Raw genomic sequence first — 25,548 nt, forward strand, 5'->3', positions numbered from 1 at the left:
GGGGGCATCAGATAATGCAGGGAGCTTTCCTATTAATAAATGTAGAGCCTTACACTCAGGGGAGTAAATTAACAGATACAAAATTGATGGGGGAATGTAACTAAGGAATCATAATCCACTGCATGACAATGAGTTTAGCTGTATCCTGTCTTTGTTATATTGTCCAAATATTACGTATTTCTACAAAGCCAAGTACTACAATTGCTGCAGGCAAGGTGTGGACTTGGGATATTGCGTCAGGTGTCCATGAAAAGACTGGCATTAAAAAGCAGTCCACAATATTAAAAAGGTGCAAGAACCATTGCAGTAGATGTCAGCTTCAGTAGTCAGAATCAGGAAGTAACCACTGGCACTAAAGGAAAAACTGTATATATTTATTCATTTATTCTAATAATTTACAGTGCACGCATTACCATGGCCTTTAGGCACAACACACACAAACTCTCAAATCTTTTAATAAACAGAAAAGAGCTAAAGAATGCAGCCTAGCACTATACTCAGAATCCCTGAGAATAGATATATTTTATCAGAAGATGAAGAACTAGAAAAACTCCATTTTCTTTAGTTCAGAGAGATTTGATTATTACTGTGGAGCTCTTTTGTAATAAATTCAATCTCACAAATGTCTGAAGGATGTTAAATCTTGGTTTTCAGCAGGATTTCTAGGACCAGGTACTGACTGCTTGTTATAATTATTTGACCTTCAGTTGAAAATGCAGGAAGCTCCAGTCACCAAAAATGTGCTTACACAGGCACACCGTTTATAGGTTTTCTGTGCGGGCATCTAGCACACAGTGGCACAGATGTTGGAAATAGTCAGAAAGAGTGAGGTGATTTTAGGATTGATCCAATTATTTTTTTGCAATTTCAGTATGAAGAGAGGGCCAACATTCTCTTTGCCCTTCATATAGTGAATATAGACTACTTAAGAGTTTTGGCAGCCAATCCACATTTTGTTACTTTCTTCCTTAACTCTGAGGAAATATGTAGTTTATCTCAGTGCAAGTGCACTGTAGATTACGACTGCTTGAAATTTATATAATCAAAAACTCGAAACCAGACTCAGTGCTGGATCACTGAAGTTCACAAACATTTTTGAGAACACTGCCTAAGCTTCATTAAAAACTATGTTGGATTCCAAAGAAATCCGGACTGAGTTACAGTATGGTTATGGATGGAACCCATGTGAATTTTGGTGGCTTCAAATAATTTCAGCCAATCCTAAACCAGGGAGAACTTTGTGGGCTTGGCTGAGCTTTGCAATGTTATTGGACTTGTCCAAACCCGAAAAGCAAAGTGAAACACTTAAGAAACAAGGAAAAAGTTCACAAGAATCTCTGCTAATTAAATCCACATATTTAACACAGTTGTAGTGTAGATTTAGGACCCTTTGCCTTTCTGAGAGCAAATTTCAGTGATTAAAATATAACAAAATATCTTTGTTTATAAGGCATATTACATCTTTTCTGAATTAGTAATGTAGTATGACTGTGAGCAGAATATGGAAACAGGAGTTGAAATCTATTCACCAAATACCCAATTTATCTTTAGTTAAAGTGGACTCAAATATAACTTTGTAAGTCTAATGCAATGTGCATCTGATTGTCACAAACTCTAATGTAGGTTATGGCAGACTTCTGGGGCTATTCATTATAGCATTTGGCTTAGATTGTACCAGTATAGCCTCAGAATGACAATTCAGTTACAGAGCATCTTAATCTAATCTATTTATTCTAGAGATAATCTACAATGGCTGACCCAGTAACACAGATTACAGCCATTTACGTATGTTTGGAAGATTGCACACAAAGGTAAAGAGATAGAAATAACCTTGTATATTGACCATGTTCTCTCCTATTATTAATTGTATTACATAATTTTTTTGACCAAAGAATCCACAAGTGCTCAAAAGCAGTTAGCAAACATCCATTCTTGGACCAGATCAGGAAGGATTTCAAACATTCCCCCATTCAGCTGATCCTTCCTTCTGGCCACTAAGGCCTACATGTGGTTACTTCTCAAGTCCATCAATGCCACTCCTGGGCTGACACCATAAAGGACTATTCAATGACACAAGTTGCTTTTTGTCTTGGAGTTGAGCATGCTGCTTCTGGCCCCTGCTTCGTGTCAGACTGTTATTTTGTAATTATCCTCAAGTTTTAAAGTTCACAGAGATTTGATTCTTATTTATTCATTGTTGGTATTACAGTAGCACATGGAGACTCCAGATGAGGATGAGGGCCCCATTGTGTGTGATGCCCTACATATATATGTTGGAAACTGTGGTCCCTGCACAGTCTAAATATGAGACAAAAGTCAAAGGGTGGATACAACAAATAGATGGTGGGGGGGGGCGGAAGCACAAGATAACAGTAGACCAAGTGGAATTAGCAGTTAAAGTAATACATAGCAATGTTCTATGGTTAGTAATAAAAAAGAAAATAAAGGGACCAAGCTGAAGAAGTCAGTTGAAAAACTTTGGATTGTGTCCAAAACATCCTATGCTGTTCAGTAATGTACACTTATGGGAACTTCTGCAGTAAACAGTTATTTATAATAAGGGCCCACTTCTGTAGCCTCTCTGTGTCTGTATCCAAACATAACAATATACTGTATAAGTGTGCCAAAGAATCCAGAAATATGTATATTTACCTCAAATTTCTGAGCTAAAGAAGAAAATCTTCCAAGCAAAATCTGCTTCCTATGCACCCTCAGATATACTGTTAGGCCTCAGGCTCCTGCTCGAAAGAAGAGAAATTTAATAGCTTTACAGACACTACTGTTCACTTGCTAGCTGTTTCTGATAGTGCATCAAGGTGTAGTTTTCGTAGTTTGGAGTTGAAGCACTCCTGACTATAATATTAAAAATGCCATAATGGATTAACATAATATTCATTTGAATCCAAGTTGCAGGAGAATTTGTCCTGTAATAGAGTTCTTTCACCATTGCTTAAAATATCCAAACAAATGAAAATCTTAAAGTTTTATTTGAATCCCAAAGTGAATATTATTCATTATTTTGGCTTCATGGCACATGGTATTGTATTTCTTCCAATACAATACCATGTAAAGCGGTCAGTAAATTTCCGGTATAGGGTGGTGTTTATGTGACCATTGTTTATTTGCACTGTAGTGAAATGGTTGTGGGTGAGGACAAAGTCACAAAGTTCAGCCACCAGGTTTGTCATGACATTATCAGGGACACTGTTCCTGACAGCTTGTAGTCCATCTTTGTGTGGAATGTTGGTGCAGAGGGCTTCTACATCCATAGTGATTAGGATGGTGTTTTCTGGAAGATCACCAAAGGACTGTAGTTTCCTCAAGAAGTCAGTGGTGTCTCAAAGGTAGCTGGGAGTGCTGGTAGCATAGGGCCTGAGGAGGGAGTCTACATAGCCAGACAATCCTGCTGTCAGGGTGCCAATGCCTGAGATGATTCCCAGTTTTATGGATCTTGGGTAGCAGATAGAATACCCCTGGTCAGGGCTCTAGGGGTGTGTCTGTGCAGATTTGTTCCTGTGCTACTTCAGGGAGTTTCCTGAGCATATGGTGTAGTTTCTTTTGGTAACCTTCAGTGGTATCAGAGGATAATGGCCTGTAGAATGTGGTGTCAGAAAGTTGCCTAGCAGCCTCTCGTTCATACTCCATCCTATTCATGATGACTACAGCACCTCCTTTGTCAGCCTTTTTGATTGTAATGTCAGAGTTGTTTCTGAGGCTGTGGATGGCATTGTGTTCTGCACAACTGAGGTTATGGGGCAAGTGATGCTGCTTTTCCACAATTTCAGCCCATGCATGTCGGCAGAAGCACTCTATGTAGAAATCCAGTCTCTTGTTTTGACCTTCTTCAACAAAAAACTTCAAAACCAGACTTCAACAAGAAACTGCAGAACTGGAATTAATTTGCAAACTGGACACCATCAAATTAGGTCTGATTAAAGACTCGGAGTGTCGGGGTCACTACAAAAAGTCCCTCTGTTGATACTCACACCTTCTTGTCAATTGTTGGGAATGGGCGACGTCCACCTTGATTGAATTGGCCTCGTTAGCACTGACCCCCCCCTTGGAAAGGTAGCTCCCATCTTTTCATGTGCTGTAACATACATATAATGCTTACTGTATTTTTACTGTACATGCATCTGATGAAGTGGGTTTTAGCCGACAAAAGTTTATGCCCCAATAAATTTGTTAGTCTCTAAGGTGCCACAAGGACTCCTCGTTGTTTTTACCAAAGAAAATGTTTGTCACACCACTATTATGGATCCAAGTGCTTCTGTAATCTCAGTGCAAGCTAGAGTTCTTTTCTACAAGCTCTACTTGGGCTTCTCAAGGCTACTAGGGAGAGGTCAAGGAAAAGAACAACTCCTGAAAAATGTCAGACATGTGGTAACAAAAATCCTTACAAGCAATCATTTGGAGACAAATTTCCAAAATTACACAGCACCCAGAAACTCAAAGTGAGAATGTGTAGGGAAGGAGGAAGCATTGCTTTAGAGGGAGAATTCCCACCCAACCCTCATCCCATCACCCTTTTTGCATGAGAGCATGTGTCCTTTAACATGCTATTTTGGCCTGGCCCATGGATCTCCTTTTTGCACCTTCCTTGCTAATGCTTTCGTTTCCTCTTAGCTTGCTGTGCTGGTTATACTGTTTTTACAATTTTGTTTGTGTTTTAACTTCCTCTTCATTACAATTTACTGGACACATGTAAATTTGCACTGACGCGTTATTCTACTGGGTGAACAGCACTACAGTGGAAAGCTTTGAAGGACTTACTGACAAACAATTGAGGGCAAACAATTGAGGGCAGCTCTACTTTAAACTATATTTGTTAGCTATCCACAAGATAATATCAAACTCTGACTTAAATGGATCAAGATGGAAAATCCAAAGTCCTTCATTAGAGGTGCTTGCCCTGTTCTTCCTGAAGCCAGCGTACAAGAGACAAAAATTTCAGAGCTAATGAATGGAATCTCAAAGAGCAGCCCCTTGGTGGATAGCTTTAGTGGAATTCTATCATGAAAATAATGTCTGTGCATTCTGAATCCTGGATAAACAGAGCTTCTACCTGCTGGAAACCCTGTCCAAAATTTTAATAAGATTTACCACCAAATGTATTTACCGGCACTTCAGAGTTTATTCTGAAAGTGCATATGCTTGTAAAGGCCCAAATTACATTGTTGGGGGGTGGGGGGGAGAAAAGTTGAAGCGCTGTGATTATTTTAAATAATTAAAGCAGAACTGAGGAAACTATTAATAATGTTTAAAACACATGTATTATTAACAACAATACTCCTTGCATTAAAACAGGCAATATCTTCAACACTGCATAGCACTTGAAGATATTGAGACGTGGAGCTGCTATATAAATGGTTCAAAAACTATTTATGGATTCATTTTGCCAGCAAGATGTTCCATAACCAGTCTGCATTCTGCTTCTTAAATATACAAGATTTGTCTCATTTGATCTCAAAATTCAAGCACACAAAAATAATTGAGAAACTAACAACAGCAAACCTATGTAAAGTGTAAATTAATGCCGGCCAAGAATGGAAAAGTTCCAGTGATATTAACCAGAATTTCTGTTCCTATTAAATCTATACAAGAATATGAAACCATTGTACAACACATCTACAAAATACACAGTTTTGCCAAACAAAAGATTTCCAATTAAAATCTCTTCACTCTTCCTTCTTACAACAATCACATCTGTCCTATAAAACATGATTTTATGATGGATAGTTCAATAAATGCTTTGTATTCGCTTTAGTTTTGTGTTCCCTTATCCTTTTTTGAAATCCCCTTTCTTTCTACTCCACAACAATTCCTATTATAAGGGACCCGACTCTGTCTTACACAAGCTGCTCTCCCACTGAAGTCAATGGGCAATTTGCCTTCACAGAAGCTGCAGGATAGAGGCACAGACTGTAGTGCCTTAGTGGGAGTTGCATCTGTATAACTGGGATAAGAATTTAGTGCATAATGCATGTCTCCATTCACTGCATTCTAAGTGATGCCATTCATTAATCTGCCCGTGCATTGTAGCTTAATGAAGCAAGATTGCTGGCAAAATGAATCCATCAATTATTTTTGTCCATTTATGCAGCAACTAGATCTAGAACTCACTGCTAAATCTTTAGCTGGGTGTTACAAGAAATTATTCAACTCAGTTGGCAATGAAGGTAGAAATGATTCCTCTTGTAGCAAAGACTTGTTGCATGATCGGTTTGTATTGCTGAACACCATACTGCAGAAACATCTTGAAAATGGTTAAAGTTAATATCACAGAACAATGGGTTATACTCTCCCCGTAAGGTTATACTTTCCCCTTAGGCCACTGCCAGTCTGGTTCTTCAGGCTGCCCTGAAGCTTGTCACACAGTCATTCCAGGAATAGGGGGACACAAGATGGCTTAAACTGAACTTGACTTCCCCAGCTAAAGCATAAGCTTCTGTAGTTTGAGCTAAAGGATGCAGGGCCACATTTTTAAAGATATTTAGGCATCCACATCTGTAGATAGGTGCCTAGTGGGATTTTCCAAAAGCAGCTAGATTTCAGAGTAGCAGCCGTGTTAGTCTGTATCTGCAAAAAGAACAGGAGGACTTGTGGCACCTTAGAGACTAACAAATTTATTAGAGCATAAGCTTCTGTGGGCTACAGCCCCCTTCATCTATTCGACATTGGTGAGGCCTCATCTGGAGTACTGTGTCCAGTTTTGGGCCCCACACTTCAAGAAGGATGTGGATAAATTGGAGAGAGTCCAGCGAAGGGCAACAAAAATGATTAGGGGACTGGAACACATGAGTTATGAGGAGAGGCTGAGGGAGCTGGGATTGTTTAGCCTGCAGAAGAGAAGAATGAGGGGGGATTTGATAGCTGCTTTCAACTACCTGAAAGGGGGTTCCAAAGAGGATGGCTCTAGACTGTTCTCAATGGTAGCAGATGACAGAACGAGGAGTAATGGTCTCAAGTTGCAGTGGGGGAGGTTTAGATTGGCTATTAGGAAAAACTTTTTCACTAAGAGGGTGATGAAACACTGGAATGTGTTACCTAGGGAGGTGGTAGAATCTCCTTCCTTAGAGGTTTTTAAGGTCAGGCTTGACAAAGCCCTGGCTGGGATGATTTAACTGGGAATTGGTCCTGCTTCGAGCAGGGGGTTGGACTAGATGACCTTCTGGGGTCCCTTCCAACCCTGATATTCTATGATTCTATGATTCATCGGATGCATAGAATGGAACATATAGTAGGAAGATAGATATATACAGTGGTGAGCTGGAGCCGGTTCGCACTGGTTCGCGCGAACCGGTTGTTAAATTTTGAAGCAGTTTGAGAACCGGGTGTTAACCCGCTTCCCTGCAGGGGGCGCTGAGGCTTTGATGGGCTCCGGCCGGGAAGCGATGTAATTCCTTCTCCGGCCGCCGGGGGCGCTGCGCTGCGGGAGCCACGTGGGCTGCCGCCTGGCCCTGGGCACGAGCCCTGTTGCTGCTGCTGCTCCCCGGCCCTGGGGCTCCCGATGCTGCCTGGTGGGTCCCCGGCTGCTCTGCTGGGCCTGGGCTGCGTCCTGCTGCTCTCCCCGTGAGTACCCACCACCCTGCCCGCAGCCACCCCCTGCCGCACCCCCTGCCCTGCCCTGCCTCCAGCCACCCCCGCACCCTCTGCCTGCAGCCAGCCCCTGCCGCACCCCCTGCCGCCAGTCACCCCCGCACCCCTGCCTCCAGCCACCCCCATCCCCTGCCTGCAGCCAGCTCCTGCCCTGCCTCCAGCCACCCCCATCCCCTGCCTGCAGCCAGCTCCTGCCCTGCCTCCAGCCACCCCTGTACCCCCTGCCCTGCCGCCAGCCACCCCCACACCCCCTGCCTGCAGCCAGCTCCTGCCGCCAGCCACCCCCACACCCCCTGCCTGCAGCCAGCCCCTGCCTCCAGCCACCCCCAACCCCCTGCCCACAGCCAGCCCCTGCCTCCAGCCACCCCCGCACCCTCTGCCCGCAGCCAGCCCATCTCCAGCCACCCCCTGCCCTGCCTCCAGCCACCCCTGTACCCCCTGCCCTGCCTCCAGCCACCCCTGTACCCCCTGCCCTGCCGCCAGCCACCCCCACACCCCCTGCCTGCAGCCAGCCCCACACCCCCTGCCTGCAGCCAGCCCCTGCCGCCAGCCACCCCCACACCCCCTGCCTGCAGCCAGCCCCTGCCTCCAGCCACCCCCAACCCCCTGCCCACAGCCAGCCCCTGCCTCCAGCCACCCCCGCACCCTCTGCCCGCAGCCAGCCCATCTCCAGCCACCCCCTGCCCTGCCTCCAGCCACCCCTGTACCCCCTGCCCTGCCTCCAGCCACCCCTGTACCCCCTGCCCTGCCGCCAGCCACCCCCACACCCCCTGCCTGCAGCCAGCCCCACACCCCCTGCCTGCAGCCAGCCCCTGCCGCCAGCCACCCCCACACCCCCTGCCTGCAGCCAGCCCCTGCCTCCAGCCACCCCCAACCCCCTGCCCACAGCCAGCCCCTGCCTCCAGCCACCCCCGCACCCTCTGCCCGCAGCCAGCCCATCTCCAGCCACCCCCTGCCCTGCCTCCAGCCACCCCTGTACCCCCTGCCCTGCCTCCAGCCACCCCTGTACCCCCTGCCCTGCCGCCAGCCACCCCCACACCCCCTGCCTGCAGCCAGCCCCTGCCTCCAGCCACCCCCAACCCCCTGCCCACAGCCAGCCCCTGCCTCCAGCCACCCCCGCACCCTCTGCCCGCAGCCAGCCCATCTCCAGCCACCCCCTGCCCTGCCTCCAGCCACCCCCGCACCCCCTGCCTGCAGCCAGCCCCCGTCTCCAGCCACCCTCGCACCCTCTGCCCGCAGCCAGCCTGTCTCCAGTCACCCCCTGCCCTGCCTCCAGCCACCCCCACCCCCGTTGCCCGCAGCCAGCCCCTGCCGCACCTGCTGCCCTGTCTCCAGCTAGCCCCTGCCTGCAGCCAGCCCCTGCCGCACCCCCTGCCCTGCCCGCAGCCAGCCCCTGCTGCACGCACCTGCTGCCCTATCTCCAGCCAGCCCTGCACCCCCTGCCTGCAGTCAGCCCCTGCTGCACCCCATGCCCTATATCCAGCCAACCCCTGCCGCACGCACCCCCTGCCCTGCCCACAGCCAGCCCGTCTCCAGCCACCCCCGCACCCCCTGCCCTCAGCCAGCCTCTGCCGCACCCCCTGCCCTGCCCACACCAGCCCCTGCCGCACCCCCTGCCCTGCCTGCAGCCAGCCCCTGTCTCCAGCCAGCCCTGCACCCCCTGCCCTGCCCACAGCCAGCCCTGCACCCCCTGCCTCCAGCTAGCCCTGCCCATGCCCCTATCTGCAGCTGGCCCCACGTCCACTGGTGCCCTGCAGTTCCCAGGGCAATAACCCTGCACACCTGCTTCAATGAGGGGGGGCAGGGAGCAGCTGGGACCCACACATGTGCACACCCTAGGGTGACCAGACAGCAAGTGTGAAAAATCAGGACAGGGCGTGGGGGGTAATAGGAGCCTATATAAGAAAAAGACCCCAAAACCGGGACTGTCCCTATAAAATCGGGACATCTGGTCACCCTAGCACACCCCCAGGGTGTGGCGGGGACCCACACACGTGAAACGGAGCTTATTTCTAGTTCAGGCCCATCTTTTTAAAAAAGAACGTTAGGCAGGGTTAACACACATCCGTATTTTCCTGGACAGGTCAGGCTTTTTGGTTCTTAAATTGCCGTCCGGGAGGAATTTTTAAATTTTAAAATTCCTCCCGGGAAAATACGGACGTATGGTAACCCTGTAGGTACAAAAAATACATACTGGGGCACATCCCTTAAATCAGAACATTTTATAGGGAACCGGTTGTTAAGATTTTGGCAGCTCATCACTGGATATATATATATATATATATATACAGAGAAGGTGGAAGTTGCCATACAAACTGTAAGAGGCTAATTAATTAAGATGAGCTATTATCAGCAGGAGAAAAAAGCTTTTGTAGTGATCATCAAGATGGCCCATTTAGACAGTTGACAAGAAGGTGTGAGGATACTTGACATGTGGAAATAGATTCAATATGTGCAATGACCCAACCACTCCCAGTCTCTATTCAAACCCAAGTTAATGGTATCTAGTTTGCATATTAATTCAAGCTCAGCAGTTTCTCGGTGGAGTCTGTTTTTGAAGCTTTTCTGTTGCAAAATTGCCACCCTTAAATCTTTTACGGAGTAGCCAGAGAGGTTGAAGTGTTCTCCAACCGGTTTTTGAATGTTATGATTCCTGATGTCAGATTTGTGTCCATTTATTCTTTTGCATAGAGACTGTCCAGTTTGGCCAATGTACATGGCAGAGGGGCATTGCTGGCACATGATGGCATATATCGCATTGGTAGATGTGCAGGTGAAAGAGCCCCTGATGGTGTGACTAATGTGATTAGGTCCTATGATGGTGTCACTTGAATAAATATGTGGACAGAGTTGGCATCGGGCTTTGTTGCAAGGATTCCTGGGTTAGTGTTTCTGTGGTGTGGTGTGTAGTTGCTGGAGAGTATTTGCTTCAGGTTGGGGGGCTGTCTGTAAGCGAGGGCTGGTCTGTTTCCCAAGATCTGTGAGAGTGAGGGATCATTTTTCAGGATAGGTTGTAGATCTTTGATGATGAGCTGGAGAGGTTTTAGTTGGGGGCTGAAGGTGATGGCTAGTGGCGTTCTGTTATTTTCTTTGTTGGGCCTGTCCTGTAGTAGGTGACTTCTGGGTACACTTCTGGCTCTGTCAATCTGTTTTTTTACTTCAGCAGGTGGGTATTGTACAGCAGGGCTTGATAGAGAAGTTGTAGGTGTTTGTCTCTGTCTGAGAGTGTTGCAATACTTTTCAAATTTGATCTAAATTTCCTAGCTACAAGTTGTAAAAGAGTCACAAGCCATGAGTTACATACTTCCCCTGGGATGCTCACCCCACATGTCAGACCCACAATAATTCTAATCCTAAAGAAGCCACCACTTTCATAACTATCATCATCGCAGCTACCACCGGGGATCAAACCAGAGACCTCCACGACAAAAAGCACAATTCTCTATTACTTGAGCTTAGTCCCTTACCTAGGAGCTGTAGCAGAGCCCAGATCCTTTGAGGACAAGGCACAAAAGAGGCTGTGTAACACACACTGAATGGTGGTGGCATTATAAAGGCACAGCTCTAAGTAAGGATGTAAATTAGTATTGCCCCAGCAGAAGCATTGGGACGCACGGTGCTTAACATGTTTTTCCTCGGACTGTGTGTTATAGGCTTGAGAGTTTGGAGAACTTTGCGTTTACTCTCCCCCCATCCTCTCCCACAAAATATCCTAGTTCAATTATCAAGTAGATTTTCTCAAGTTAATCAAATTCTAATGAGGACACTTGATTAAAAAGAAATAATTACAAGTATTAATTAATCTGAAGTCTGTATCTATCACTAAGAATCTCTCAATATAAAAATCACACAATGAAGTATAAACAGCAATGTAATTAATTGTCTATTTACCTTAGTCAGCTGAAAGAGTATAGATGGTCATTACATCTAAAATGCCATTGCATAAATTCATCATTCAGACAGACAATACAATGGCCAGACCTTACCAGATTTACTAGGTTTTGCAATTTCTTTTTGGAGAAGGAAATGATGTGTAATTACCAGAACAAGGCATACAGCAAGACAAGTTGTGCACAAACATTTTGGTGACTTCTAAATAGAAGCTGACTTCAAGCCATAATTGAACCCTATATTATTATTATTATACAGTAGTAGTAGCTGAAAGCCAGTGCTGTCGCATGAGCAGAATTTGTAAAGGCATCTGTGTCAAAAAGCTGAAAATGGGAGCTCTTGTTTCCATGTGTCGTTCTGTAGTGAGAACTGCTCCTGTTTGTATTTGTTCCCCAAAATTTGTGCACACCATTGTCCCTTGATTGGAAGCACAACCACTTTTGTTAGCCCCCATAGCCATTACTTCCACTTCTCTGATCAACTGTCATATTCCAGTCTCCCCAGAATCTGTGGACCCCTGCATTCCATTGGGTTCTCTCAAGGCCCAGTGATCACTGAATCTGGTGATACTTTAAACAAAGGAGAGCTTGTATCTTTCCATTCCTTCACACTAACTCAACAGACAGAACAGTAGTGAGCAACCTGCAGCCCATCAGGGTAATCTGCTGCCGGGCCGCAAGACAGTGTTTACATTGATCATTCTCAGGCGTGACCGCCTGCAGCTCCTAGTGGCCGTGGTTCGCTTTTCCCATGAAGAATATATGCTTGTATGTCAGTACCAGACCTGGAGACAGGGAAGGAGAGATTGCCCTGTCTGCAATGGACTTTATCCCCATGCTGTGTGTTGCACTATAATATTTGTCAGCAAGAACTTTTATTCCTAGCTCATAATAAACATATTTATTGGGGATATTTTGGAATACAGCAGCTTGCATCAAGTGATAGGTGTTTCCAAAGCAATTTCTAAGACTTCTGAATAGGGGATTTGTTTCTCATCACTCCCCTTCGACTTGCAAATTACATGGATCCAAATTCTGTGGTTCTTAGTCAAGCAACTCTTATGTCCACTGATGTCACCAACAACATTTGGTCCTCTGTGTTTTCTAGGTAACTCAAAATATATTTTCTGCACTGCTTCTACCCACAGTCTGGGTTCTCTGGGGGAAAATAAGCAGCTGTTCCCATGAGATTTTTACCAGTTTGATCCGTAATCTCTCAAAAAGTCCTGATCTCACATTTGACCACACTGAAGCTGGACCTGAAAAATAGAACCCTCCCAACCTCGGATCTGACTACTACCAAAACCTAAGCTACCACTACTTATTATTCATATGCCTAAAAGTGTGCTAAGCATTTTACAGACATGTGAGAAGACAGGTCCCTTCTTCAAGTGACTCAGACCTTTCTAGACAACAGAAAAACAACAAGCAAAAGGCAAGTGAGAGAAATGCAGCACTTTCATTTTTAATTCAATCTATTCTTTTTGTACTTTTTAAATTCTTAGGTTAAAGCTCACTTTGTTCTCTGTATTGTCAGTTTTCCTGTATAGAGATCTTTAAACTTCACAAATATTCCTCTCTGTTTTAGGATACCATGCGATAAAACCCAACTACTCAGACTGAAACTGAAAAATAGAGCAACAAAACTGCAGTGACTTTTGTACAGACATCCAGAAAATAAAAATCACGCCTTGTCCAAATTTGTCTAAATTTTCACTAATTCAAAAGTGATGTAGGAAATGCTACACAAACACATACAAGCAAATTTTGAGAGTATTCAGTTTTGAGTAAAGGATGACACAGAGCTCAAATGTAGATGCACTTATGTACATACACTAGGCCCAATTCTGGTATCACTTATACTAGTATAATTGCATTAGACTTCCTCTGAGTTACTCTTGATTTTTCACTGGTGTTAGGCCTCAATCCAACAATTCACTTAAATTCAGCTGGGCTGTTCAAATGGTTAATGGAAAAACCCACATGCTAGCAGTTGCACACATTACTCAAGCGCTTTACTCAAGCATCCTTTTCTGTTAACTAATCAGTTTTCAGTATTGGCACTGCCTAATAAATATTTAGCCAAACAGATGTTTATCTAGTTTATAATTATATGAAAATATGGTGATTTCTGTGCTTTGCATTCTGTACCCTGTAAACCATTTCTGGTTTTGAATGTTTTTGTATGTAAAATAATAGATGAGCAGTATTTAGAGATAAGGATAGTAAATTCCTATATTGATGAATGTGCAGATTGTCAAAAGCAAACTTGAGGCAAAGAACACTGAAACAGCTTTCAGCCCTTTTGAAACAACTGGACACCACTGCAGTGGATCTAACGACTCTAGCTGGCCTGTCATTGTGCCTGATTCTCAGTATTTCTTTCCCATATGTCTGGCAGCCAGCTGGTAGACCAGATGGAGTCACAGCAAACTATGATAGCCAAATGGCCATTACTATCTTGGATGATACATTGAAAGGTCAAAGGGGCTTTGGCTACTATTTACAAGAAGAGAATTTTACCTGCAGGGGGCTCTTTGATTGTTTGCAATAAAACATGCAAATAATTTACAGATCCAGTGTTTACCTTTTCGTTAAACACAAAAGAGCAGAACCCTCGAACAATAAATTTGATTTATTCACCACCAAAATCATTTGTTCAAATCTTCCATTCTTCTTTATTGTTGCGCAGTAAATTTCCTTTACTAACCTCTTGCCCTCAGAGAACAAAGACACTTTCCAGGGCTTATTTTTTCTTGTCAAAACATTCAATATTTTCTATCTAATATACTTCTTAAAAAAAACCCCCAACTTTTAAACTTATAATTCTGTGTTAAAGATGGAAGGGTGAGATTAGCTGAAATGGACATAATAAATGGCTTGAATTTTTAAAAAGGATCAGTGCTCATTTCAAAATTAAAATCCCCAAATTGTATCTGGGATAATAGTCTGGCCTTAAAATAGGTCCAAGGGGTGTAGTTCAGTTCCAAATCTGGTTCCCAATCCAAATAAACCTAAAGGCTTTGCAAGTAAAAGTGGAATTTGATTCAGGTCTAATTGTGAAGGTTAATTTTGCAAAAATTCATAGTGTTAGTTTGAAATGTTATATAACCGATGAACATTCTGATTACATAAAGAAAATTCTAGAGTGTTACTGGAATATCAAGATTCATATTTAGGTACATGGAGCTGCAGGTGGTCAGTATCCCTGAAAGTCGGGTCAATATTGTATTCCAATGGCAGAATGCAGAACATTAATATGTGTGCATTGAGAGGAGACTAGTTCTAATCTGTATGAGAATAGCACACTTTATTAATGACAAAAGAGCCAAATTCTGCAGTTCTTTATTCAGCAAAATCCTCATTGATTTTTATGGGAATTTTACTGGATTAAGAAACACATAATTTGATCCAAAATTGCCAAAGATTCTTTTCTGTAACACACTGAGGAGAGATGGGTGAAACTTCTTGCACTTGGGCAAAATTTGATTATGTTATTTTGCCTGGTTTGGTGAATGGTTGTTAACAATCAATCGTTTTTCAAGTCATCTTTGTGGATTAAGCCCAAAAATCTGTTTTTATAACATTTTAAGTGTTCTAATTTGTCCTGTGTTTATGACAAAACCTTGAGAATAATCACCAGGGATGTTTTTGTGTGCTTTTATCAAACCCGCACCCAAAAAGCCAGAAGTTACCAGCTCTGCTTTATATTGCAAACTGTACTTTTCATCCATTAAATCATGAAGTAAAACACTGTTCAACACAAGCTTCCGTTTCCAAAGTTAAACAAAACCAGACTCAAAAAGGAACATCTTTTAATTTTGAAAACTCTACTTCTCTGCCAAACATTTGCTTTAGATAAATCAGATGGAATAGCTTCAGGGTTTTCAGGACTACAGAAAGGAACAGGAATATGATACTCACTGACAAGTGACTAGAAAATAAATGTTAAATTTGATTATTTAAAGTTATTTTTCCCACTGAACCACAATACTTCCTTACTAGTTTCAGAGATGTATATTATATATATTTCTTTATTTGTTCAAAATATTTCAAGTGCCTATGTAAGCAAGTATTTTCTGTGACTAGAGTGAAGCAAACAGAAGGACTGACTCAATTCCATTTAATTTATTTTGATTTACAACTTCAGGGCCAAATGCAATAAAAGCTCTGGATGATTATGTTCCACAGTAGCCTATACAAGGTTACACTGGATAGACAGAGGTTTTATATAATTTAGCACCATATGATTTGTGAACAACAAATGGTAATTTCCTTTAAACTCCTGCTTACCATGACCCTGCACAGCGGGGTGACACTTCAAACAGGTATGTCCATAAAGGTGTCAAAAGGATAGTGATCCGCTCAGAATTTAGTAGCAAAAGAGGGCTAGGAATGAAGATGGGATGAAGGAGGCAATCTTGGGATCTGGATTAGATTTAGGATAGTGTTCAGGTTCAAAGCCAAACTAGGGTTAGCTTTCAGATACAGGTGGCACCAAAATCTTACAATGCTGTTACTGCAAGATTTCAGCCCCAAAGGACACAAGTCTCTTGATGTTTCTGCTTGGTTTTGGCCAATGTCTTGCTGGCAGTGTTCTTGTGAGATTTTTGACTCTTTCTAGTTTTGGATTCAGGGATTCTAATCCTAATCCTGCATTTTCCAAGGGAGTCTGGATTTGATGTTCTATTTTCGTCTTGTATCTAATAGGATTGAGCAGTATTTGGGTGGGAGAACTCCAGGGAAAATAGATGCCATAGAAAGTGGTATTTGTGAATCGTTAGATATCACTTTCCTTCTGAGTTAATCATGAAATAAGGTGCTAGTGTGGTGTTAAGGGGCATCATGCTGCTAGAGATGCTGTCTTTAGATGAGAAGTAAAGCTGACATCACAAATCATCCACTGTGATGATTAAAAATATGTAAGCACTTGGTTAAATCTGGTCTCCTGGCCAAATGCCAACCTAAGTCATTACAGGCCAAGGTCTATATACAATTCCCCCTGCATTTTCATCTGATCACAGTATAGTTCAGCTGTTGTGTGGTGCTCCTGTGTTATGTTGGATATGTTACATCTCTGGGGTGGGTTCTACTGGGGAGAGAAACAATCACTCCCACAGATTCATCACAACTTCTGTTGATAGGCTGAGCTGGGGAAACTGCAGTGCAAGTGGGCCTCAAGGACTCAAAACTGGGTATAGGGCTTAGCTGCACAAGAATACACACTAGAGGCCCTATCTCTCTATGTCAGTATTCTACCAGTACCTCACTCCTCAGCACTAGTAGAAGAGTTTAGCAGTCGTACGGCCATTAACTGTCTCACTCTGCCCTGGGACTGTAGCAATAGGGAGTCTCAGAGCACATAATTCTACTTCAGCCTGCACCTGCAGATTTTCTGCTCAACGCTCCTCCTTCCAGAAGTTTAGAGGTGGGAACCTGAGGATATTCCTAAATTTCTTTCCCCGGCTTGACCCACAGGAAGCTTCTGAACAAGGGAAAGTGACATCCAAACGAAAAACTGGGAGAGCAGATATAGCCTGTGTGTTGTTCCACAAAGTCATTGTCCCTATTAACATTCTCAAGTGTGATCTTCATAGTTTTATTGCCCTCTGTCTGAACATTACCACAAAGTGGGAGCATATGGGCCATTATCATTAACTTCATCTAAAGTGTGGACAGGACCCAGTGGACATTTGGCCCAGAGGGATCAAATTCAATCTGAGTCTTAATTTTTAACAGAATTTTTACAACTCAATTCACATGAAAATGTCTTTATATTCCCCTTGATATGCCGTGGTTTGGCTAAGATTTACGTACTGTCTTCTTGAAATCTTTTCTTTAGGCACAGCAGAAAATTACAGGTCTTCTCAACATTAAAATTAAAATCCTCTCTCTTATGTAGCTTGGGCTAAGTTTACAACCTTGCTTTTTCTCATTATAAGATACCTGGAGATGATTTCCACTTTATAAAGAAGATTTTATATACTTAGTTGTTCTTTGCAGTGGGTTTTGTATGGCGAGCATGAATTGCATCACAGATTTTTCAGTGTAACAGATACAATTCCCTTCCCTACCATATAAGATGATGTGCGTGCTAGCTAACCTCATTTCCTTTTATTGCACTGGATCCCTGCCCTCATATTTCCTTTCTTAAATTGTATGTCCAATCTTGCAGCCTTTCCTTGTGCAGAATTCCCACATAACCAAGAGGGCCTGATTCAACTGTATGTAACTTTCTTTTAAGCTGGTGTAACTCCATTGATATAAATGGAGTTTCATCAGCATGATACTGGATGACAGTGATGATACATACCCAGCAAATTCTGCATGTGGATGAATTCCAGGCAGGGTCCAAACAATAATTAGTGACAATTTTTCATTACTCACAAAGTGATACCGGTTTAATTAGAACACATTTCATAACACCAAGGAACACTTTTAAAGGAATTTACAAACACCTTCACAAACAAACAAAAAGCTCAGGATGTTGTGTCCTTAGTGATGTACATTTCCAAGACCTAAAACTAATCAGAAGAGTAAGGTAATCAAGCTAGCCTACAGCAAGACTGTAATTTGGGAACAGAGCTAGCTTCATGCCATTATCAACTAAAAATATTTAGCCAGCTTTGTATATAATCCCTTTTCTTCTGCTAGTTGGTTGGTTTATTCTCCAATTAATCTTGCATATCTTACACCACATAAATTACATATTTTTCCAAGAATATAGCTTTGGTAATTCATCAACTGCTTCTGTATCAAATGAAGGTACAGCATATCACTACCAAAGAAGGATATACCATATATGTTTTTATTATCATACATTGCACACCTTAGGGTAATTATTGTGGGCAAAATCCTGAGTCTTACTCAGTCCTCACTCAAAAAACATAAGTGATTTCGATGAGAAAATTGCCTAAACAAGAACTAAGAACTTTAGGGGTTGGCCATGCATAAAACGCTCCCAGATCTCCGCCAGAATGGACAATGTTCCAAGTGGCTAAAAAACTGTTACCTCTAAACAACTAAGAGCATCACATTCTATAAACGAGGATTGTTAGCCAAAAAGGACACAGGGAAACTGCTGGCTCTAAAACATATAGAGACATCAAATTTAATATGCATTTCACAATTCTCTATAAAGCTTTTCGCAAATGAGCCAACAAGCTACTGTCCATGAGCTTTACATTCGTGTTTCCATATTTCAATAAGGTTCCATACATCAAAAAATGTTTGCCAAGAAGTGCATGGTATGTATAGGCCATATGACACATTGGAATTACACAACACAGTGCTTTCTGGAAAGGAACATATAACCAACAATGCATTATATGAACATCATATTTTAAGAGGATGCTTCCCAAGAATAGTCCTGTTGAAATAAACTATGAGGGTTTTATTGCTCACTCTAATATTTTCTTCCTATTCTTTTTTATTTCTCCTTTTTCTTTTAAAAAATAATTTATGAAGAATAATCCAGAAGATTGAATGTTTTCTGTACTATTCTGGAAATAAGACTGAAGGTGACTGGCCATTGTTATTTAGTTTTAAAAGGTAGTGTGTAAATTCCAGTGCTGATTATTTAATCACCTTTTCTGAAAAGCAAATATGGTAGTTTCCTGAGTCTCTTCTATGTTTTCTAATTTCCAAATGTGGAACTACCAAAACCTAAAGCAGTTAATATGTCAGTTTTTATTTATGTAGCTCTTCAGTTATCCTTCTGGGACAGCTTCTCTACCCAGTCTGCCAGCTTATAAAAGGATTTGGTGCAATAATAGAATGCCACACCATTTTTTAAAAAAAGCAACACACTGTATCCTTTGACTACCTCTGTGCATTATTTTAAATGAAATAATAATCTCATAATACTCTTAACATACATGTCTCTCCATTAGTAAATAGCCCTTTTTAGATGCAGTCTTATGGAAATACTATCAACAAGATAAACATTTTTAAATGGACACAAAAATCATCATTGCAAAAGGTCAATTTACAAGCTATAAAACATGCAATTTTTTGTGTCACTAAAGGACTTTGCTTATTTTTCATTCATTAAATTTTGAACAGTATAAGCCTGTATGTAACTGCGCAATCAACAATAAAATGATCTCCCTGAAGTTAAACCATCTTCGAGGCATCTGCACAATTTACTGCTAATGTGCTGTACCAACCAGAATAATTTCTTCCGAGCAAACAGACCTACCTTTAACAACTGAAGAAAAGGTAAACTATGCAGAAGACTATACCCAGGTGAATCATTAGGACCACTCCAGCTGTTCATTTTGGACTGAAAAATCCTGGATATGTTGAATCACAAATGCCAGACCTTACTTTTCTCCTTCAGCCTGAGTGCTGCTGCTCTTCCGCTTCTTGTCAATATTTAACTAGTTTGTCAAGTTAGATTATATCACCTGTTCTAAATCTTACTCTTGTAGCTCCAGCTTGGGTGTGCTTCTAGTATTGCATCTTAGGCAAATATTAAAATCCTATCGAAACATTACCAGGACTCACAATATTTGTTTGACCTAAAAGGAACAGAGATTTCTTCCTGCGCACACTATCACATGCAGAATATATCTTATATTTTGTGAACCATTTGAGGGGAGAAAAGCAAACAGTGTGTAAATTAACCACAATGCTTATCTATGTTCCATGGCAACATGAAAGTAAAATCTGTAGTTAGATGGCGTTCTGATGCCCCTTGATGATTACTTATTATAGCATTTAATAAATATAAAGATACCATTAAAAGGATGAAAATAGCACCAATAACTAGAAATTTAAAAATGAGCAGGCTCTTCTACAGATTATGTTTAAAGTAACATTATAACAAGGTTTTACATAGTTTGGGTTTAAAGGTCAAAGAAAACACAGTTTAAGGGCCAACTGTAGCCATCAAAAAGTCTTAGAATGTGGCCTATGGATGCCCTTTCCTTGTAAATACATGGCAATGACAAAGCTGATCAACTGCTGGCCTTTATTTCTGGGGATTGCAAACAAGCAATTTCCATTTGACCCTCAATGAAGATGCAAGTGTAAGCTACTGTTAGGCTTGTGTGAATTTATCTTTTGATACATTTTATGTACATTTATATGCAAAGTATGTGTGTCCCTCAGGCTCCAGGCAATTTTCCAATGCAGCCCTCAAAGGTGCAAAGTTTTCACTGCAGGTTTAAATGGACAAATGATTTCAGCTAGCAAAAATTATTATGCTAAACCCATACGGTATTTCAAAGGTCAGCTGTTACAATTAAAAAGTCAACTGTTACCAACCAGCTGTATCTGAGAGACTAATATTTCCTTACAATAGATAACAACGTTTTTATGGAAATATAACAGTATCTCAGATACCACCTGGAGGGAACTCTCATTAAAAGTTGACCTGTTAATAATAAACACTGTGTGTTCCCACAGAGGATGGGATGTGTATGGGGAGGGGAAATCCAAAATGCTTTGGGGAAAACTCTGCAAGTACCTTCTCAGCCCAGTCTGTCTGGGTTGCTGGGCATTTTCATAGAGGATGATGCTTAAAGTCAGTTATATCAGTCAGGCCACATGTTGGAAGTGATGAAAGTCTCATTGCTTAGGGACATTTAAAACTAAACCCCACAAAGTGTTGAAGGCAAGGAGACAGACTGAATGACCTAATGGTATTTCCCATTTCTAATTTCCTTGAGTTTATGACCATTGGGCAAGCCTCATGTCTGGGCATATAAAAGGGACTATATATACATTTTTAGATAACTCTGAAGTTAGAATAATTAGGACCAAATCCTGCCTGCCTTTCACTTCAGCAGGACTTCCCATGTATAAGAGACCAGGAGTATTTAACTCTTAACCGAACTGCGTGTGTGTGTGTGTGTGTGTGTGTGTGTGTGTGTGTGTGTGTGTGTGTGTGTGTAATTTTGATTGTGATAGGAGCTCAACTCAAAACACTGGAGACCTCTATATGAGCTCTGTATGGTCCCTGCAAACTTTTCTATTGACTATGCTGAACTTTGTGTTCTGGTAAAAGAGGGCATGCTCCATACAAACTCAGTTGCAGTGCTAACTTACCATACCTCTGACCTCAATGGGCCAACCTCAGATTTGTGGTGAACATTGTGGTGGCAGTTTTCCAGGTGTGGGCCCTTTTATCCATCATGAACTAACTTGATATCACCAAACTTATCTCGTATATGCCAACAAATGGCCACTACCATAAGATCACTATCAAGGTTGTCAGGTCAATGCAAATCTGGGTGGGATACAAATGGATATTCCAGATATAAAGGGCTTTACAGCCTACTTCCAATCCTTTGAGCCATCTAGTCCCCTCCATCTGGATTTTTGCTGCTTTCTGAGGTTCTGAGACGCTGCAGAAATAAATGTTAGCTTTTGACTATTTAAGGGCTATTTTGTAACATGCTTCACATAGTGTTTCTCTAGCTGAGACCAGTGGACAAATATTACAAGAAGATATTTTTGTCTTTGATAAATGTTAACTGATATGCCATAGTAAAAAGAGCTGACCCATATTTCACAACTATTGAAAGTCTGAAACAAGGGAGGTTTCTTTGACACTATCACGAAAACCAGAACACTTAGTTGCTATAAGCTGGGTCCCTAAGCAAGGCTTGATTTCTGATTGTGGGATACAAGTTTACTACATGTGGAATGAATACAATGAAATGGAACAGAGAACAGGTGGCAGGAATAGTTTAATTTTTGTTCATTCTTTGTTAAAGAGACAGGAATTCCCACGAATAATCTACTTAGTAACATATTTTTGATTGGGGTAAATGAGTGGTCTCATCACTAACGCTATAGAACTGCTTCTATTAATCACAACATGGCAGCGGATTTTTTGTCTAATTATGAAGGATAATTGTGTTGTTGATATAATCTATCCATTAGGATTACAAGATGCCACATGTCATTTTGTCAACCAGGCATTTTTTTTAGTGAATTTCAGTTGATACTTTCAAATTCCATCAGTGAATATAACACTGGTCATGATAATCTAAGATCCGATTCCTAACAATCCACAGATAAAGACTGTAACCATTGTTATTAATGGGGGCGGGGGGAAGCTCATAGGCAAGCAGTGACACAAATACAAGACTTGTGCTAGACAATAATCCTAGAATATCGGGGTTGGAAGGGACCTCAGGAGGTCATCTAGTCCAACCCCCTGCTCAAAGCTCAAATCCCCAATTTTTGCCCCGGATCCCTAAATGCCCCCCTCAAGTATTGAACTCACAACCCTGGGTTTAACAGGTCAATGCTCAAACCACTGAGCTATCCCTCCCCCCTAAAAACAACTGTCACACAGAAATGGCCCCCTCACAGATTGAACTCAAAACCCTGGGTTTAGCAGGCCAATGCTCAACCCACTGAGCTACCCCTCCCCCTCCACTGAGCTATCCCTCCCCCTAATAATGCGAATGCTAAACATAAAAAACAAACAAAACATTTAAAAATATCCTTAGAAGGAAGAACAGATCTGAGCCTAGAGTGCACATTTCCAATAGGGATGTCCCAAAGCCAGGAGAATGCTTCATAGTTAGTTATTTCAAATTTTGTTTTTTGATACTACAGAATTTGATTCACAATTTGCACACAAAGGGAAAAAAATACGAGACAAGTCTCTCATACACAGGAATATTGCCTAATATTTTAACTTATGCAAAATACCATAAGCCTTAGAATGACATACTACAAGGTCTGGTCCAAAAAACCTGAGCGCACTTAATGTAATTCTCTCTCTCTCTCTCTCTCAATCTCTATCTCTTTCCCCCCTGCTCCCTGTATGTAACCCAAACAGCTTGGCTGGGGAAACTAATTTGAATAGCTTTCCACAGCTGCTGCCAATTAATGTATCCCCAATGGTGTTCAGAGCTGATTACCAAAGTTTCAGATAGTGAGAAGTAGCTCTTCAGCTAAGCGTGCAGACTGATTTCAGTCTTCTGAAAAAGAAACAATGAAAAAAACCAAAAACCTGTTGTATGGCTTTGTGGAGTTAGTTTCCAAAGTCTGCATTGTTTCTAAACATTCATGAAATATGGAGGACCTCAATAACAGATCACATGTATATTACAGCATCTAGGCCAAGGGGGTATAGTTAACAGTTTTCAGCACTGCAATTATAAATCCCTTTTTTAAAAAGTATATTTTATATATTTAACTGAAAGGTGAACCATAAAGGCTGTTTTTGTATCAGTTGGAATTCCACATAGGTAGAAAAAAATATATCACCACAATTGAGTACAATCTGGTCAATATGAGAGGAGAATTTTGACCTTTTTCTTATGTGCACATACCCATTCTTTCACATGCACATAATGGCCGTCAGTCTCTCGGTACATAACACTCCCAAATTTTACCCTCAGCTGCACTTGTTGCTCTCACTGACTTCAATTTTCTCTGCTGAGCTATTTGCTAGATATAATGGGCCTAATCCCAACTTCCTTACACAGGTCAAATGCCTATTGTTATCAATGGGAGCTTGGCCTGAAAGAGTAAGAAAGGCTTGGATCAGGTCTTGTGTCACAGTGTAGGAAGGAAAATGAATGGTGCTGATGGTACTCATTTGTGGGCCAGAAAACATTGGGTTGGATTTTCAAAAACACTCAGAGTTGGCCAAACTCTGCTCCCACTGAAGTCAATCAGAGATAAGACTTTGATTGTCTTCAGAGGGATCAAAGTTAAGCTCGTGTTCAGCACTTTGAAAAATACAATCCCTTAGATTCAAATCCCTAAAACAGGCTGCACAGTCTTTATTTGTTAGACTACAAAGTACAAACCTTCCCTTGCATCATTTTGAACGACAAATCTATTGCACTAAGTTCCTGTGCAGTAAGTGGATGTCAAAAGATGCTGAATATACGTAATTGTTTTTGGTACTTGCTTTTAATAATGGCCTATAATGCCATGGGCTAAGTAAGGAAAGCCAATTTGTGTTACACTCACAAAGCTGTCCTTCATCTTCGTGTGTGCTCATTAAACTTTGAATACTGTACATCACACAATATCCAGTATAATTGCAAGATTAGTATCCCCACATTATTTACATCATGCAACAAACTGAACAGCATTACTTTTTCATGAGAAACAATAAAAAATTTTAATCAATTATTAAAGTTCTCTTTTCATCATATAAGGCTGAAAAAATGCATAAATGAAAAGGAAATGCCTCACCTGCATACATACTAAATAATTTCTTACAATAGACCCAGCTATAGTAATATGATGTATTGTTTAATGCATTGATAGGTATCCATGTTTTACTTTGTTTAGGCACATTGTTCAGAATATTAGGAACACACATTGCTGTCGTCAGATGTTTGGCTGTGTGTGTGTTCTGCCATGTGTTCTACTGTGTGCTGTCCCAGCTCTGCTCAGACAGCTGGCACAGCAGACCTCGAGTGAACCACCCAATAAATCCACAGACTTGGCTCATAGTGAAGGCACTTGGTCAGGTTTATTGCCGACAAAGCATGGCGCTAATGCCCTGGCTCAATGGTTACAGGTACACTAACACATGTATGCTCATGACAATGGACCGTCTCAGTTAGTGGAGGGACTTTCCACTATCCCCTATGCCAGACAAAGACACTCCCTCTGAGCAATACCTTTATACAGCAATACAAATAAGTTACATGTCATCCGTGATGTATCAGGGTGCCACCCTCTAAAGTATTAGGGCGGCACCCATTGCCTTGTACCTGCAGGTGTGATCAAAACATCTCTATTCATCATCCTTTCATCCTGACCTTATCCTTAAGATGGGTCAGCATGTTCCTGTTATCTTTGAGGAATGTGTTTATTGGGGTGCTCTGGTACCACCCGTCTGGAATGTGCTTGCATGAGTATTTTGAGCCTAGCATCTCTTAGGAATATTGTTTTGCAATATCAACCTTATGCTTGCCAAATTAGGTGAGCAGGGCCTGCCTTTTGCTCACAACTTGACCTTGCTTCATATCAGTAAGGTTTTAACTACTTTAGCCCCTCTGATACATGGGCTTATCTTTCAGGCCCTCTTCCTACTACATTTGCTATCAAACATGTAATTAAGTCCACT

At 41.8% G+C, this 25,548-nt stretch overlaps 1 protein-coding gene across 12 annotated transcripts in view; it reads right to left on the reverse strand.

Moving 5' to 3' along the window:
• Positions 1 to 25,548, reverse strand: part of NCKAP5 (NCK associated protein 5) — a 623,444-nt gene that overhangs the window by 458,243 nt on the left and 139,653 nt on the right. For 4 of the 12 annotated variants that reach the window (XM_073305284.2, XM_073305285.2, XM_073305279.2 and 1 more), the window contains exon 1: positions 19,690 to 19,810. The exons of 4 other annotated variants lie outside the window; for them this stretch is intronic. In XM_073305284.2, the coding sequence (XP_073161385.2) occupies positions 19,690 to 19,767 (78 nt within the window). In that variant the 5' untranslated portion in view covers positions 19,768 to 19,810. Of the gene's footprint in view, positions 1 to 19,689; positions 19,814 to 25,548 lie in introns of those variants that run through there. 4 more of the 12 variants (XM_073305294.2, XM_073305296.2, XR_012154214.2 and 1 more) reach the window with 3 other exon arrangements.

The sequence above is a fragment of the Lepidochelys kempii genome, chromosome 11 (genome assembly GCF_965140285.1).
Source record: "Lepidochelys kempii isolate rLepKem1 chromosome 11, rLepKem1.hap1, whole genome shotgun sequence".
Classification (NCBI taxonomy): domain Eukaryota; kingdom Metazoa; phylum Chordata; order Testudines; family Cheloniidae; genus Lepidochelys; species Lepidochelys kempii.